Source organism: Lathyrus oleraceus, chromosome 5 (genome assembly GCF_024323335.1).
Source record: "Lathyrus oleraceus cultivar Zhongwan6 chromosome 5, CAAS_Psat_ZW6_1.0, whole genome shotgun sequence".
NCBI classification, from domain to species: domain Eukaryota; kingdom Viridiplantae; phylum Streptophyta; class Magnoliopsida; order Fabales; family Fabaceae; genus Lathyrus; species Lathyrus oleraceus.
Window position 1 is genome coordinate 313,288,887 of NC_066583.1, and position 13,904 is coordinate 313,302,790.

The 13,904-nt window shown below is 34.3% G+C and overlaps 2 protein-coding genes and 1 pseudogene across 2 annotated transcripts; 2 read left to right on the forward strand and 1 right to left on the reverse strand.

The window, feature by feature from the left end:
- The first annotated feature begins 5,306 nt into the window (after positions 1 to 5,306).
- LOC127084255 (adenine/guanine permease AZG2) lies at positions 5,307 to 7,090 on the forward strand. The gene has a single exon (XM_051024679.1). It carries the CDS (start codon positions 5,395 to 5,397, stop codon positions 6,985 to 6,987), a length of 1,593 nt encoding a protein of 530 aa, XP_050880636.1. The 5' UTR covers positions 5,307 to 5,394; the 3' UTR covers positions 6,988 to 7,090.
- Positions 7,091 to 7,317: 227 nt separating this feature from the next.
- On the reverse strand, positions 7,318 to 9,909 carry LOC127084256 (uncharacterized). Its single transcript, XM_051024680.1, has 9 exons — positions 9,633 to 9,909; positions 8,902 to 9,550; positions 8,610 to 8,813; positions 8,452 to 8,526; positions 8,266 to 8,345; positions 8,085 to 8,142; positions 7,931 to 8,002; positions 7,777 to 7,850; positions 7,318 to 7,659 (listed from the first exon to the last, which is right to left on the reverse strand). The coding sequence occupies exons 1-9, from the start codon at positions 9,765 to 9,767 to the stop codon at positions 7,423 to 7,425; spliced, it is 1,584 nt and encodes a 527-aa protein (XP_050880637.1). The 5' UTR covers positions 9,768 to 9,909; the 3' UTR covers positions 7,318 to 7,422.
- A 2,251-nt stretch (positions 9,910 to 12,160) lies between these two features.
- LOC127080392 (cyclin-T1-3-like) lies at positions 12,161 to 12,981 on the forward strand (annotated as a pseudogene).
- The last annotated feature ends 923 nt before the right edge of the window (positions 12,982 to 13,904 follow it).

Below are 13,904 nucleotides of genomic sequence, written 5' to 3' on the forward strand. Positions count from 1 at the left end.
TTATAAAAGGATCCTTGTCGTCTCACCAACCAATATTATGTTGGATCCTAATAAGGAATCATTGTCGCCTTATAAGGCTATTACGTTGTATCCGGATAAGGAATCATTGTCCCTTTACCATGTTTCTATCTTGACGAGGAGTAGAGATCATCCTAAGAGGCCATATCATTTTAGTCAAAACTGAAAATTGTCACTACCCCTTAGGGATAAGCTTCAATAGGTGTCTTCGCCAACTTAAAGAAAGCATAACTAAGAGGAATGAATCATAAAACAATGATAACACAAAATCAATAAACATGCCTCCAAATACATGGATATTATCATAAAAAAAAACTGAAGGGTGATATTATAAGAAAACCTCTAACGGGACAACAATACAAATAATACAAAATCATAAGCCTAAGAGTTGGAAGTATTGGACTGGCCTTTACATGTATCACCTGAGGGACCCGTCTTTACAAGTATTATATGAGGGACCCTCTTTTACAATTCTCGCTTGGGGGATTCACCTCTACAAGTCTCATATAAGGGACTCACCTTTACGAGTTTCGTTTGATGGATATTCCTTTATAATTCTCGCTTGAGGAATTCGCCTTTAAAAGGTTTGTCTGATGGACTCGCATATGCAAGTCTCGCTAGAGGGAATCGTCTTTGAAAATATTGCCTAACGGTCCCACCATTGCAAATATCGCATGAGAGACTCGCCTTTACAAATATCGCACAAGGGACTCGCCTTTAAAAGTATCATATGACAGACTCGACTCTACAAGTTTCTTTTAAGGGACTCAACTCTTCATGTCTCGCCTGAGGGACGTATTCCATATAAAGGCTTAAACTGACCATTTAGAGGATCGCCAGGAATTTCATCTAGAACCATTTATTCACATTGCTCTTTGAGGTCTTATGCTTGATGGAATATGAACTGGGAAAACCCAAGTAAGCCTTTAATAAGGTTACCCAACTCTTTACCGACTTGATTAAAACATAATAGGCCTCATATTCATTAACGAGTCTGATGGTTTCAGTGGGTTGGAAGATCCATATTGCTTGACGTAATGCTCCATGACCGCAAGGCCTGAGATTTCATATATGGATCTTAGTAAAATGTGTCAATCCATATATTAGGTGGTCACCGACTTCCCTTATTACTAAGAGAGGTCAACTTCATTCATGCCCATGATATGGTCAAAACATTAGAACCATGTATGGATCCATAAGGATAGAAATTGACTAATTTCTTCACTCTAGCGACGACCCAATGTTCCTATAAATGTCTTTCCTCTCAATTAGAAATGAGACAATTTATTATTTACACACTTACAATTATTCTCAGAGTTGCACGCCTTACAACAAGGAGGATATTCTCTCTATTATACTTTTTACAAGTACGGTTTTGTAAATTATAGTTAGCTAGTTTAATTTTTTTTTAATAGAGACTGGAATTTTCATAAGTATCATTATCTTATAATATTAATATATTTACTATGATTATAATAAAAAATAAAACAATACAAGTAAAAGTATAATCAAAAGTAATAAAATTAATTATTTTTAAATAAAATCTTATTTTCAAATGTAATACACACCACATTATATTATTCTCTAGTTTTTATATGTTCTTTCTTCTATTGTCATTTCACATTTTAAAATACAAAAAAAAAAATCCTTAAATAGCATGCATAATGCATTTGACAAGGCAAAAGTACAAATCAAATATTAATTAAAATAAAATTATACTTAAACGAGCGATTGCATTCATCGACTTCTCGTAGTCAAATACTATCTGATCCTTCATATTTTATACCAAATTTCAATTCTTTCATCAACTTGTTATAAGTAGTTAATCACCGTTTAGAAAAATTAAGTTCGTAACCAAATTAGCATGGATATCATCCAAAATCGTATAAAAAAGGGAATATTAGAGGAATATTGATCCCATCACATTGGGTGTGTCCCACATCTCTGAAAACTCAAAAATATTTTTATTGGTGTTCGAAAATGCATCTTTGAACGTACATAAAATCAAATCAGCCCTCGCAATTCAATTACACACTCTATTTTTGTCAAAAACTAATTCGGATATGCATCTCCATACATTTTCTAAGGTAAATCCGGAGATGCATATCCATAAACCCCCTTAATTTATTTTAAGCTATTAGAATCGTATTTATTTGCACATCACTGAGGATATTTCGGAGATGCATCTCCAAAAATCTCCATGAATGCATTCTAGACAACAACATTGTCTTAAGTTTGATATTTTTTTAGGCCAACTTATATTTTAGATCATTTTAGGCCATAATTTAGAAATGCATATATTAGTTGATTCAAACATGTTACACATACATTAAAAAAGACATACATTTATAAAAGTAAATTTAAAATGTATCGACCATACATAACTTGTTCCGAAAATATAAAAAAAATACAACCAAACATAAACTATTGTCTATGTTTAACCCCAATGCTTCTCCGCATATAATGCAAGACATTATGGGCCTCGGTAATAATGCTTTCTACGGTGACCGATTGTGGACTACCTTCCTAAAAAAGTCTAGCCTTTATGCCCGATCTCGCCATATACACAATACGCCGACAGACGTTGTGTACGTCCGAGGAGTGGTAATTCGTAGCCTCCAGTACCTACTAATTAGATGGCTAGATGGTCTTTCAGGAGCATTTAGTGTCATGATAATATGTCACACCCTACAAAACCATGTGATGTAATAGTTTGTATAAGCCCAATGTACAGGAGCTAACACCATATGATAGTCCTCTAGTACCAAATGGTTCTCAAAATTTCAAGCATGGCATTAAGATCTTTGCGACATATGGTGGGAAGAGTATACTCTGAGGGGTGGCTCCCAATAACCTACAAATATCTAAGTTGGCGCATCACTCGCTCGGGCAAATACACATACATCAGAGTTGATCCACAGGCCATCCATCTAGAGTATGACTAAATTTCGTCCACCTGACGCTCTCGCGATTATCCCTATATGGCCATAAGGCAATCCCATCTGCTACATGACAGTCAAGATACACCTGAAATAACTTGATTCCTGATCCTCTGAGTAGGACAAATGTGAAAGTGCGTGCCAATCCTTAGTGTAGTCAGACACATGTTCCCACCTGAAAATGCAAGGAAAGTGAGAGATATTTCATCCCTGAAAATGATTCAGATAAAATATTAGTAACGAGTATAACAAAAAAATTATGAAAATATTTGTAACAATAAATTACTGTAAGTAGCGTACAACTTCCTATCAACTATTTTGTCATCCAAATATAACCCTCGCCCATCTTCGAGTACAAATAAACAAAATAGAAGGCCCCTCAGTTGTACTCGTGAATCACCGTCAAGTCGATCAAGTATTTAAGGTATACCACATCGATGTAGATTTCACTTTTGTCTAGAAACACAAGCGTTCCAACTAGGAACAAAAGGTAACACCTTAATACACACTGTCAGTGGTACTCAACCTACATATCATCATCGCCGACATCCACAACCATCTGCAGGTGGTCTTTATAAAGTTCATTAGAGAATTAAAATCTAGCATGAGCACCTCTGGTTGGGTCGGCTCCCAAATGGGTGACCATTATTTCGATGACTTAGTCTCAATTGATCCTTCTATGGTTCAATAAATTTCCCCTTATGGAAAGATGTATGGGGAATGAGACGTCATCTAAGGTGATGAACGGTGGAAAAATGAAGTATCTGAATGGAAAACGTCGCATGCATGCCATGCTTTATGGTAGTATCCGCAATAACACATAAATAGACAAACCCATAATATCAGATAACATTCTTGAACCAGTCATCATCGGGTTGTTCCAAATCCAAAATATTTCTTCTGTGGTTTACGAATTTTAAACATGAACCCTCTTGTAAAAAAACATTAGTCGCGATTAAATTAGTTTAAAACAGATGTAATGCAAAATTAAATAAATATACATTTCCTTCCTAGACATGCCTAACAGCATGGTCTCGATAAAGATGAAGTAAAGAGGTGTCAAATGGGCCTCCTGAATAACTATCGACAGGGGCATCCGCATCAGCAACGAGATCCTCCTGATTGGCCTCATAGGTTTCAGGCGCTACAAGGGCGTCTTCAGGGGCTTCATAAGTAGGGGACATGCGGCCCTGTGAGGTAGAACCATATGGTTGTGAACCTCGACATTGTGAACCATCAAACAAAGTAACATTGACTCGTGACCTCGTGGCCATACCTCTGGCTTTCTTACGTCGTATAGATGCGTGTTGGGACACACGACCGAGCCTGATTTTGTCCTGGTTGTTTTCAGTCATTGTAGTTATAATAAAACCATAAAATCACATCAAAATGCAACCAAAATACAACCAGGTCAAATTCAGAGATACGTCTTCGAAAATAGTTCAGACAAAATCCGGAGATACATCTCCGGATGAACTCGCGATTTGCAGTAGTGGAAGAAATCTCATTGATGTCCTAAACTCCAATCAAATGAGAATGAATGTCTATACCAGCTACCTATTTTAAATATACTACTATTTAATGCATCTTAAACGACATACGTTACCTAAAACATCACCCACAAAAAATGAAATGAGATATTTAACAAATTAGAGTTGTGGATGAGAAGTTTGAATGCAGTGAATGATTTTGCAATAAATGAGGTATAATGAAGCGAGTGAACTTGAAAAAACTTGTTCAAATGAGGTAATAAGAATATTTTTAGTGACTTGCAATAAATAAAAGTGGAAGAATGAAGAGTCCGACACAAGTATATAAAATAAACACGTTCGGAGATGCATTTTCGTAAACCTCCATAAATTTTAAATTAAGGGATTTTACGGAGATACATCTCCGAACTTACCCTAATGTTTATAAGAAGGTGTATCTCCGAATTAAATATTTACAAAATAAGAGTGACTCATTGATTTGTGTTGACGATTATAAAAAAAATGTCCGAAAATATATCTTCAAACGGTAGAAACATTTGCGACTTTTCATTTGGATGAAATGAGCTGGAATAAACATTTGAGACTTTTCACTTGGATGGAATGAGCTGGAATAATAATTCCTAAATAAACATATTATAGAAAATTTAGCCCTATAGAATACTTTCATTATTATTCCATATATATATATATATATATATATTTGCTTTCCTAATTCCTATATCTAATTAATTAATTAACTAATTAAAACAAAAGCAATTACAAGTGCCAGTTGGTAGTCTCTCACTCACTCGGTGTAACTAATGAACAAAACTTTATAAATATTAGTAGCCATAGTATTAAACTATGCAAACCATATTCACCAACCTCACTCTCTTCTTCTTCTTCATATCACATATCACCATAAAAGTTATCAATATTTCTCATCATAGTCCAAAATTATTAATATTATGGGAAGAGTAAAATCATGCAGTGTATTTTCTCAAATGGAAAAAACCATAAACGACGCCGTTTCAAACAGTTTCATAGGAACTTACTTCAAGTTACAACAAAGAAAAACATGTTTCACTAAAGAACTCCGTGCCGCAACCGCCACTTTCCTCACCATGGCTTACATCATAACCGTCAACGCCACCATCATAACCGCTTCCGGCGGAACATGCTCCGTCGCCGACTGTTCTCCTCCGGCGACACCAGACTGCACGTTAAAGCCAAATGCTGGCTACGAAACTTGTCTGGCGAAAACAAAAAACGACTTGGTGGTTGCAACTTCTGTAACCGCCATGGTTTCTTCTGTTGCTATGGGCTTATTAGCGAACCTTCCTTTGGGCCTTGCTCCTGGTATGGGGCCCAATGCTTATTTGGCTTTTAACCTCGTTGGTTTTCATGGAAGCGGTTCGATTTCCTATCGAACCGCGATTACTGTTGTTTTTGTGGAAGGTTGTGCTTTTCTATTTGTTTCTGTGTTTGGTTTAAGAGGGAAGCTTGCTAAGCTTATACCTCATTCCATTAGGCTTGCTTGTGCTGCTGGGATTGGGCTTTTTATTGCTTTTGTGGGCTTACAGAGTAACCAAGGTCTTGGGCTTATTGGACCTGATGATTCTAATTTGGTTACCATTACTGCTTGTAAGAGTATTGACCCGGAAACTGGGGCTTGCTTGGGTGGGAAGTTACAAAGCCCTAAATTTTGGCTTGGGGTTTTAGGGTTTCTTATTACAAGCTATGGTTTGATGAAGAATGTGAAGGGTAGTATGATTTATGGGATTCTTTTTGTGACTTTGGTGTCATGGTTTAGACATACTGAGGTGACTTATTTTCCTGATACATTAATTGGGGATGGGAATTTTAGTTATTTTAAGAAAATTGTTGATTTTCATAAGATTGAATCAACTGCATGGGTTTTTAGTTTTAGTGATTTTAATAAAAGGGAAGTTTGGGAAGCTTTGGCTACTTTGTTTTATGTTGATGTTATTGCTATGACTGGTATAATGTATACTATGGCCGAGATCGGAGAATTCGTGGATGAGAAAGGGAATTTCGAAGGTGAATATATGGCTTATATTGTTGATGCAGCTGGTACTATTGTTGGTTCGGCTTTAGGTGTTACAACAACTGCGACATTTGTTGAATCATCGGCTGGGATGAGAGAAGGTGGTAGGACGGGGTTAACCGCTGTGATTATAGGGTTATTTTTCTTTCTGTCGCTGTTTTTTACTCCTCTTTTGTCGAGTGTTCCTCCGTGGGCTATAGGTCCTTCGTTGGTGATGGTCGGGGTGATGATGATGAAAGTTGTGAAGGATATTGATTGGAGTAATGTGAAGGAAGCTGTTCCCGCTTTTGCTATAATGATTCTAATGCCTCTGACTTATTCCATAGCAAATGGGATTGTTGCTGGTATTGGTCTTTATGTTGCTCTTAGTCTTTTTGACTATGCTGCAAGTATCATCAATTGGTTGGGGAAAATGAGAAGAGTGGTGATCAAAGAGCATAACCAAGTGTCGGCCACTGCAACAAGTGTTGACCCAATAGTTGAAATTATTTGAAATATCGTTGTTGGTTTGGTTGTCAATTTTTGACTTTTAGGACACTTTTGGTTCTAGAACTCATGCTTATATTAGTAGCTGCTAAATGTATTGTTACAGGTTATTATAGGCTTATAAATTATAATGGCAGCACATTGGAAATATAGTACTATCATAGTATTTCAGACATATAAAAATAGACAAAGTAAAAAGTAACATCTTATAATGTCTCTACTCAATGGCAGACAAGGACCACATAGAAATCTATGAATGTCTGAATGACATCAATTAAGTAATGATCTTAAATAGAAAACAAGAACAAAAATAATGAGTAGAATACTAACAATAGTATTAAGATTTTAATCAGTTCTCATGTTTTCATTGATACATGAAGCTATTGTAGTACACAGGGCAAAGAGGTAGCAGAAAACATTGCATCATACGATTCTTTTAACATCACTTGTGGTCTGTGTGTACAGAGACGATACATTCATACTTATTTTCGACCTTGAAAACACACACATCACCAGTTTTTATATTATTCGCTCTTTGAAAATCTGACCAACCGCTTGTCAGCCAAGTTTTTTGATGGCAAAGGACCGGCCACAATCTTGTGAGTGGATCCCTAAGGAACACCACCATCCTCTTCGATCCGAATCCAACACGAGATATCGGCAAGGGTTCAGACAATTCCTGCGGTACATGCAAGTTCAAATGGTCACAAATGAATATAATAGTTCTGGGCAGAAAATCATAAACTCTGCTGCTGCAACTATATAACAACAGCAGTATACGGAAGGTAATTCATACAAGATAATTGTTATCAGTGACAGTTGCAGCAGTTTCATCTTCATTCAACTCTCTCTTAATAACCTCTGTCAACCCTGCAATCAAACAGGTTAATTTAACTGCAGACAAATGCACGCGGCCACAAATAATGATAGTGAGAAACACCGAAAAACACCTGTCACATTGATTTTATCGTTGGTATTGCGTAATTTGGGAGTCATTTCCACCGGCACTTCCTTCGTCTCACCTGAAATCATATTAGCTGAAAGATTATGGGTGAATCATGCAACTCTTCTGAGAGAAAACACATATGAACTGAAAATACGCACCTAGTTGAATACAATCATCTAAGAGATTAGATATTTTATTGAACCTCTCTTTGGTATTCTGAAAACCAGCAATATCAATATTCAAGGATGATTAGCAATTTAGCATTTAATCAGATGGGAAATTACAAGCATTAAAACTATAAATTACTCTCTAAGCATGTGCAACCGTAATCTTGAGCACCTCACAGGAAATAGTGGTTACAGTTTCAAAGTGACCTTCATTGTTTTGATTAAACTTTCCCTTAACAACCTTTGGCAACTCTGCAATTGAACACATTCATCCGTGAGGAAGAAAACAGGTGATGTAAGTTCAGACAAATGCTTGCAGCCACAAACAATGACAGTGAGAAACACAAAATAGAAACACCTGTTGCATGCAATTTATCATTGAAACGGCGCCGCCTTTTGGAGGTCATGTTCACAGGCATTTTCTTCCTCTCACCTAAATCATAATACTTGATTGATAAAACAAACAATAAGGTTATCAGCGAAACTAACAAGAAGCTGTTCTGTTAATTGTAGTACCTAAGCCCTCGGCAAAACGGCACTCTTGAATTTCCTTTTTGGACAGGAAGGATTTTCCCTCCTTGTTTTTTTCATGTTTCAAAATTGAAGTCTTTTCATATGCATTTTTGGATGAATCACCAAGAGAATTGTTTCTTCCAGAAGTTTCAAGTTCGAATGCACGCGAGGCATGTTTTTCTTTGGAAATCACCGCATGATCACTCCCTAAAACATGCAGAAGAGTACAGGTTATCAAATATTTATCAAATCCCTTTACATAACCAAACCGAAGTCATTCAGATAATTATAGTACCTAATCCCGCAGCAAACTGGCGCTCGCCTTCTTGAACTTCTCCATTGGACTTAATCGACTCGCGCTCGTTATTTTCTACTAGTATCAAAGCAGTAGATTTGTGCTCCATTGAACAATTGTTCCTTCCTTGCAACCCAAGTTTAGATGCATATGAGGTATCTCCTGTACCCAACACTTCTTCAAACATAGGATCTTTGTGAAAAAAGGATGTATCATTTTGATATGCATGGCTTGTTGTGTAACATGTGTCTAATGCACACACAGATTGAACCCTTCCATCCACATTACCATTTTCTAAAACATTTTCAGTCTGGAAGTTAACAAATGAGGCATTTGGATCTTGTCTAACAAACTCACCATTTCTATCTCTCTTTTTCCTAATTCTTCTTTTAGAAAAATCAACCTTCTCACACACAGATTCATCATAGATCTTGACACCAAACTTCAACTTGTCAATGCAACTGAATACCACCAAATCTCCAAATTCAAGCTTGTGATCCAAGGAGAAAACATTCCATCCTTCCTTAAAAGCTAACGAACCATCAACATTTGATACTGTTACAACCCATCTACCACCAGTCGAATCCTCAAGATTGATGCTCTTACCGACCAAACCAGACATATTCCGTTTTAACTTAGGAGGAAGATACTGCACTTACAAAAAACGAAAAAAAGTAAGCAAAATATAGCATATATGAAAAGGAAAGTAAGATGATGATGGTGATATATACCAGAAGTTTGAGATCGTTTTGACGAAGCATAAACTTGTAGAAAGATGTAGGCAAGGTCGTGGTTGTTGGGTGAAGGCGATGAAACATTCGACAGTTGTGAATACAGGAGGTACACACTTTAGGACCCCGACCCATGTTGCACTCTTGTTCTGAATGTTCTACGCTTTGAAAACGAAAATGAAGACGTTGGGCCTTGGAGAGAGGTGAATAAAAGGTGAGTTTGAGAGAATGGTTGCTTGGTTAGCACGTTTTGTTTGGTTTTTGCGCAGAGAAAAGGTGAAACGTATGAGGCATGCATGGGTTGTCTTAGCATATAATTGTGACGTTTCAGAAATCTTTGGATTCTACATATAAGGTGACAAGACAGAAGGAGACAATATTGTAAGCATTAGTTCTATATGGTTTTATTTAGTTGAGTTCCACACTTCAATTTGGTTCAATGCCTTTTTTTGTTGGTCATGGTTCAATGGCTCTTTTTGTATACTTCAATTTGTATTTAATGGCACTTTAATTTTGATTTAGTGTTAATTCTTTTCATTAGTTGTTTAAATTAGTAAATATAAAATAATAAAAATGACATGTAAAATGATATCAACTAGTTGGGAGAGTGTCCATAAGTGAGCCAACTATTTTTCTTTTTACATATAAACATTTATGATTAAAAAAAAGAATGGAAGATTAAAATTATTTAAAAATGTAAAATGAAAGGATTTATTCCGTGAATAGAGGAGGCAAAACTATAATTTAACTAAAAAAAATTCTTTTTGATTAAATTAACATATAAGTTAAATTTCTTTTTCCAAAAAATATTAGTCTCATTTATTATCTCAAAAAATTGAGTGTTATAATTGATGTTATGGATTTATTTTTGACAAAATAGTTTAGAACATAAGTGATTGTTATTATTTATAATAATAATAATAATAATAATTATTATTATTATTATTATTATTATTATTATTATTATTATTATTATTTATTATTATTATTATTATTATTATTATTATTATTAAAAGTGAATAACTTTTTCATTGCTACCGAAAATTAGGTTTAGATGTCTCTCTCAAAAAAAAAATGTTTTTAGTTAAATTATTTTTCCAAAAAATATTAGTCTAGTTTATTTTCTCAAAAAAAAAGTAGTGTTATAATTGATTGTTATGAACTAAATTAACAAAATAGTTTAGAATTTAAACCATCACTTATAATAATAATAATAATAATAATAATAATAATAATAATAATAATAATAATAATAATAATAATAATAATTAAAAGTGAATAATTTTGTATTGTTATCGAAAATTAGATTTAGATGTCTCTTAAAAAAATATTTTGTCTCTTCTTCTTCATTAATTAATAAAAAGGGTAATTTACAGTCAATTTTGACCTAAAATCACCCTATTGATTGTTTTCTTTTTTTATTTAAATAAATAATTTTTTACATGCATCTAAAGTTTATGTTTGTGATTTAGTTGATTTATTTACCGCCTTTGTACAAAGTTGTTTTCTTTGTCATCTTGTTGTGATGTTTATTTGATTCAGATTAACAAATTATATTTGAATTAGATGGAGTACTACATAATCAAACAATGACTTTGATGTCTTCATTGTTGTAGATGTAGATTCAGGGACATGTATATTCCATTCACTTCACTTTTGTCATATTTTTAGGCATTATCATGCAAATATGCAATTTGTCATTTTATGCTATTAATATGGATATTGTGAGTTTGTTCATAATTTTATCCTTTTTGTTTTAGCAAAATTTATTTTATTCTTGATCATTTTGAGAATAACAAATGTGAGTAGTGTGGGAAAGTCTCGCATTGGTTAGAAATGTGGAGGCTTGAACATTTATAAGTGAGAGAACTCACACACTTATTGACATAACCTAAATTTTACACATAGTCTTTTTCATCTACATGATCATTCCATTTGATCATACATTGCATCATTCATTTCATTACATTATTCAGAAGTCCAAATGGATGAAGAATCAAGAGCATTTAATGTCGTATGTGTCTTTGAAAAGCAATATTATCTTTATGTTTGAGTATTACATACAAATGGTCCAATATTTGGTTGTTTATAGTTAGTTCTCTATTCATGATTCATTAGTATCATTGTCATCCATCATCATATTTTGAAATAAAAGTCAAAAGTCAAAGTTGAACTTTATTAACTTTTGTTGTTAGTTCATTTGCAATTGTTTCAAAGTTCATTTGCATTGTTTGCATTTTTGCATTTTTTTATTTTCCTTACTATTTTATATCAAAAGTTAATTGAACTTGCATCTTTGATATTTGAATTTGTATTTCAAATATTAAATTTGCATTGTTTCATTTTATTTTTAATATAAGAAAAAATCAAATAAAACAAATTTCATTAATCCAAGTAATTGTTTTCACATACACCATATACATCTCATAGTACATACACTATTACATACACATAACATATACACAGTGTGTCAATACACCATCAGTACAAAAACAAAACAAAAAAAACAAAGAGAATTGGTAAAAGTAATGGATGGAAAATTTAAGGCCCTGCATGCTAGCTTCTTAAATCTGTTGGAGTTTCCTCTTCCATTGAAAGTGATAAGAGTTGGGTAGACATAGTTACACATTTGTCTTAGGAAGTTGTTGCGTTTTTTAAGCCCGATGGTATTGGAGTAAATGCAATGGATCTTGGTGGGTTTGTTAAAGTGAAATGCATTGTAGTTGATTCTCGCAACCAAAGTCAAATATTCAGAGATTCTTTTTGCGAAAGTCTCATGCAAAGAATGACAAGAGAACCATTGCAACAGTGTGCATGTTTCTTGCTGGAAAAGTTGAAGAAGCTCTCTTCCCATTGAAATATGCAATCCTTGTTTCATATGAAATTATAAATAAGAAAGATCTGACACCGGGTTCAGAGAATCAAACAGAAAGAAGTGTATGAGTAGTAGAAGAAGTTAATTCTACTTGCAAATAGGGTTGTTCTTGCAACTCTTGGTTTTGATTTTAATGTGAATCATCCTTATAAACCTCTTGTTAAGGCAGTAAAGAAATTTAAAGTTGCTTAAAACGCCCTTGCTCAAGTTACTTGGACCTTCGTAAATGATGGACTTTAGACATCTCTTTGCTTGCAATTTAAGCCCTATCACATTGCAGCTCGAGCTATATTCCTTGCTGCCAAGTTTCTAAAGGTAAAGCTCCCATTAGATGGGGAGAATGTCTAGTGGCAAGAGTTTGATGTCACCTCATACCAATTAGAGGAAGTAAGTAACCAAATACTCGAGTTATATGAACAAAATCGAATGTCGCTGAAGAAATCTCCATATTGGAAGACAACAACCGATCCATAACCATAATTATATGTCATTAATTTGATTTGTGATGACGAGCTAAATCCCACTGTTGAAAAGTCTCCAACCTGTGAAGATCATGTTTCTTTTTCACGTCAAGGTTTGGATAAAGTTGGAACAGAGACACCAGTTCATTTGTTGCAGAAAACGACTAGAATTCCATACATAAGCTATCCATTTCTGAAGGATGGAAGGAAGAAAAGTTAAAGAATCTTAGACACGTGCCTATATGACATTGAACTTGAATTGGATACAATAATGCAAGATATTGGGGTCCCAACAATCAGTTCAAGTTTCCTATCAAAAAGATTAAATCAAGGACAAGATCATATGGGAACTTCAACGTGCAAAATTTATTTCCAGAAGATGTAAGAGAGAATTCAGGGTTGTTGAGCGGAGAGTCAAGCTCAACAACTGCTGTGAGGGGTGATTACATCATGCATTTTCCGTCAATATTAGTAACATGAGAGAGACTTGGCTTATACTGTTGAAAAGTTGGCCGAGTGTCAAGAAACACAATAAATTTTTGGCAAGTAGCTAAAATTTATTCATCCTCCACAAACAAACAAAAAAATAAAGTGAAATTTACATTTTGCCTTAATAGTAAAACATTGCATCTAAATCACATTTAAAGTCACTTCATTACAAAGACCAAATGACACTTAATCTTAAACTCCAAATCACAAATTCACATCAAATTCACCATAAAATTATTTCATGCAAACATAAATTTCACCAAAGTTTCATTTACATTTCATAACCACTCATAACTGTCCTAGCTAACCTTTAACAACTTTTAAACTAACAGGAAACCAACTTCAAATTACATCTCAAATTCAATCCCAAAACCAAATGAAATTTAATTTCAAAAAACACATATTTCCATTGATTTCCCCTATAAACTACCACAATCCCAGATGAAT

Excerpts from the sequence above, each read along its gene's own strand:
- LOC127084256 (XM_051024680.1), bottom strand. The coding sequence starts at position 9,767 with ATGGGTCGGGGTCCTAAAGTGTGTACCTCCTGTATTCACAACTGTCGA. Across the intron at positions 8,346-8,451 it reads TGATAAATTGCATGCAACAG|AGTTGCCAAAGGTTGTTAAG; the intron begins GTGTTTCTATTT and ends GTTCAATTGCAG. Across the intron at positions 8,003-8,084 it reads AGATGATTGTATTCAACTAG|GTGAGACGAAGGAAGTGCCG; the intron begins GTGCGTATTTTC and ends ATATGATTTCAG.
- LOC127084255 (XM_051024679.1), top strand. The coding sequence starts at position 5,395 with ATGGGAAGAGTAAAATCATGCAGTGTATTTTCTCAAATGGAAAAAACC.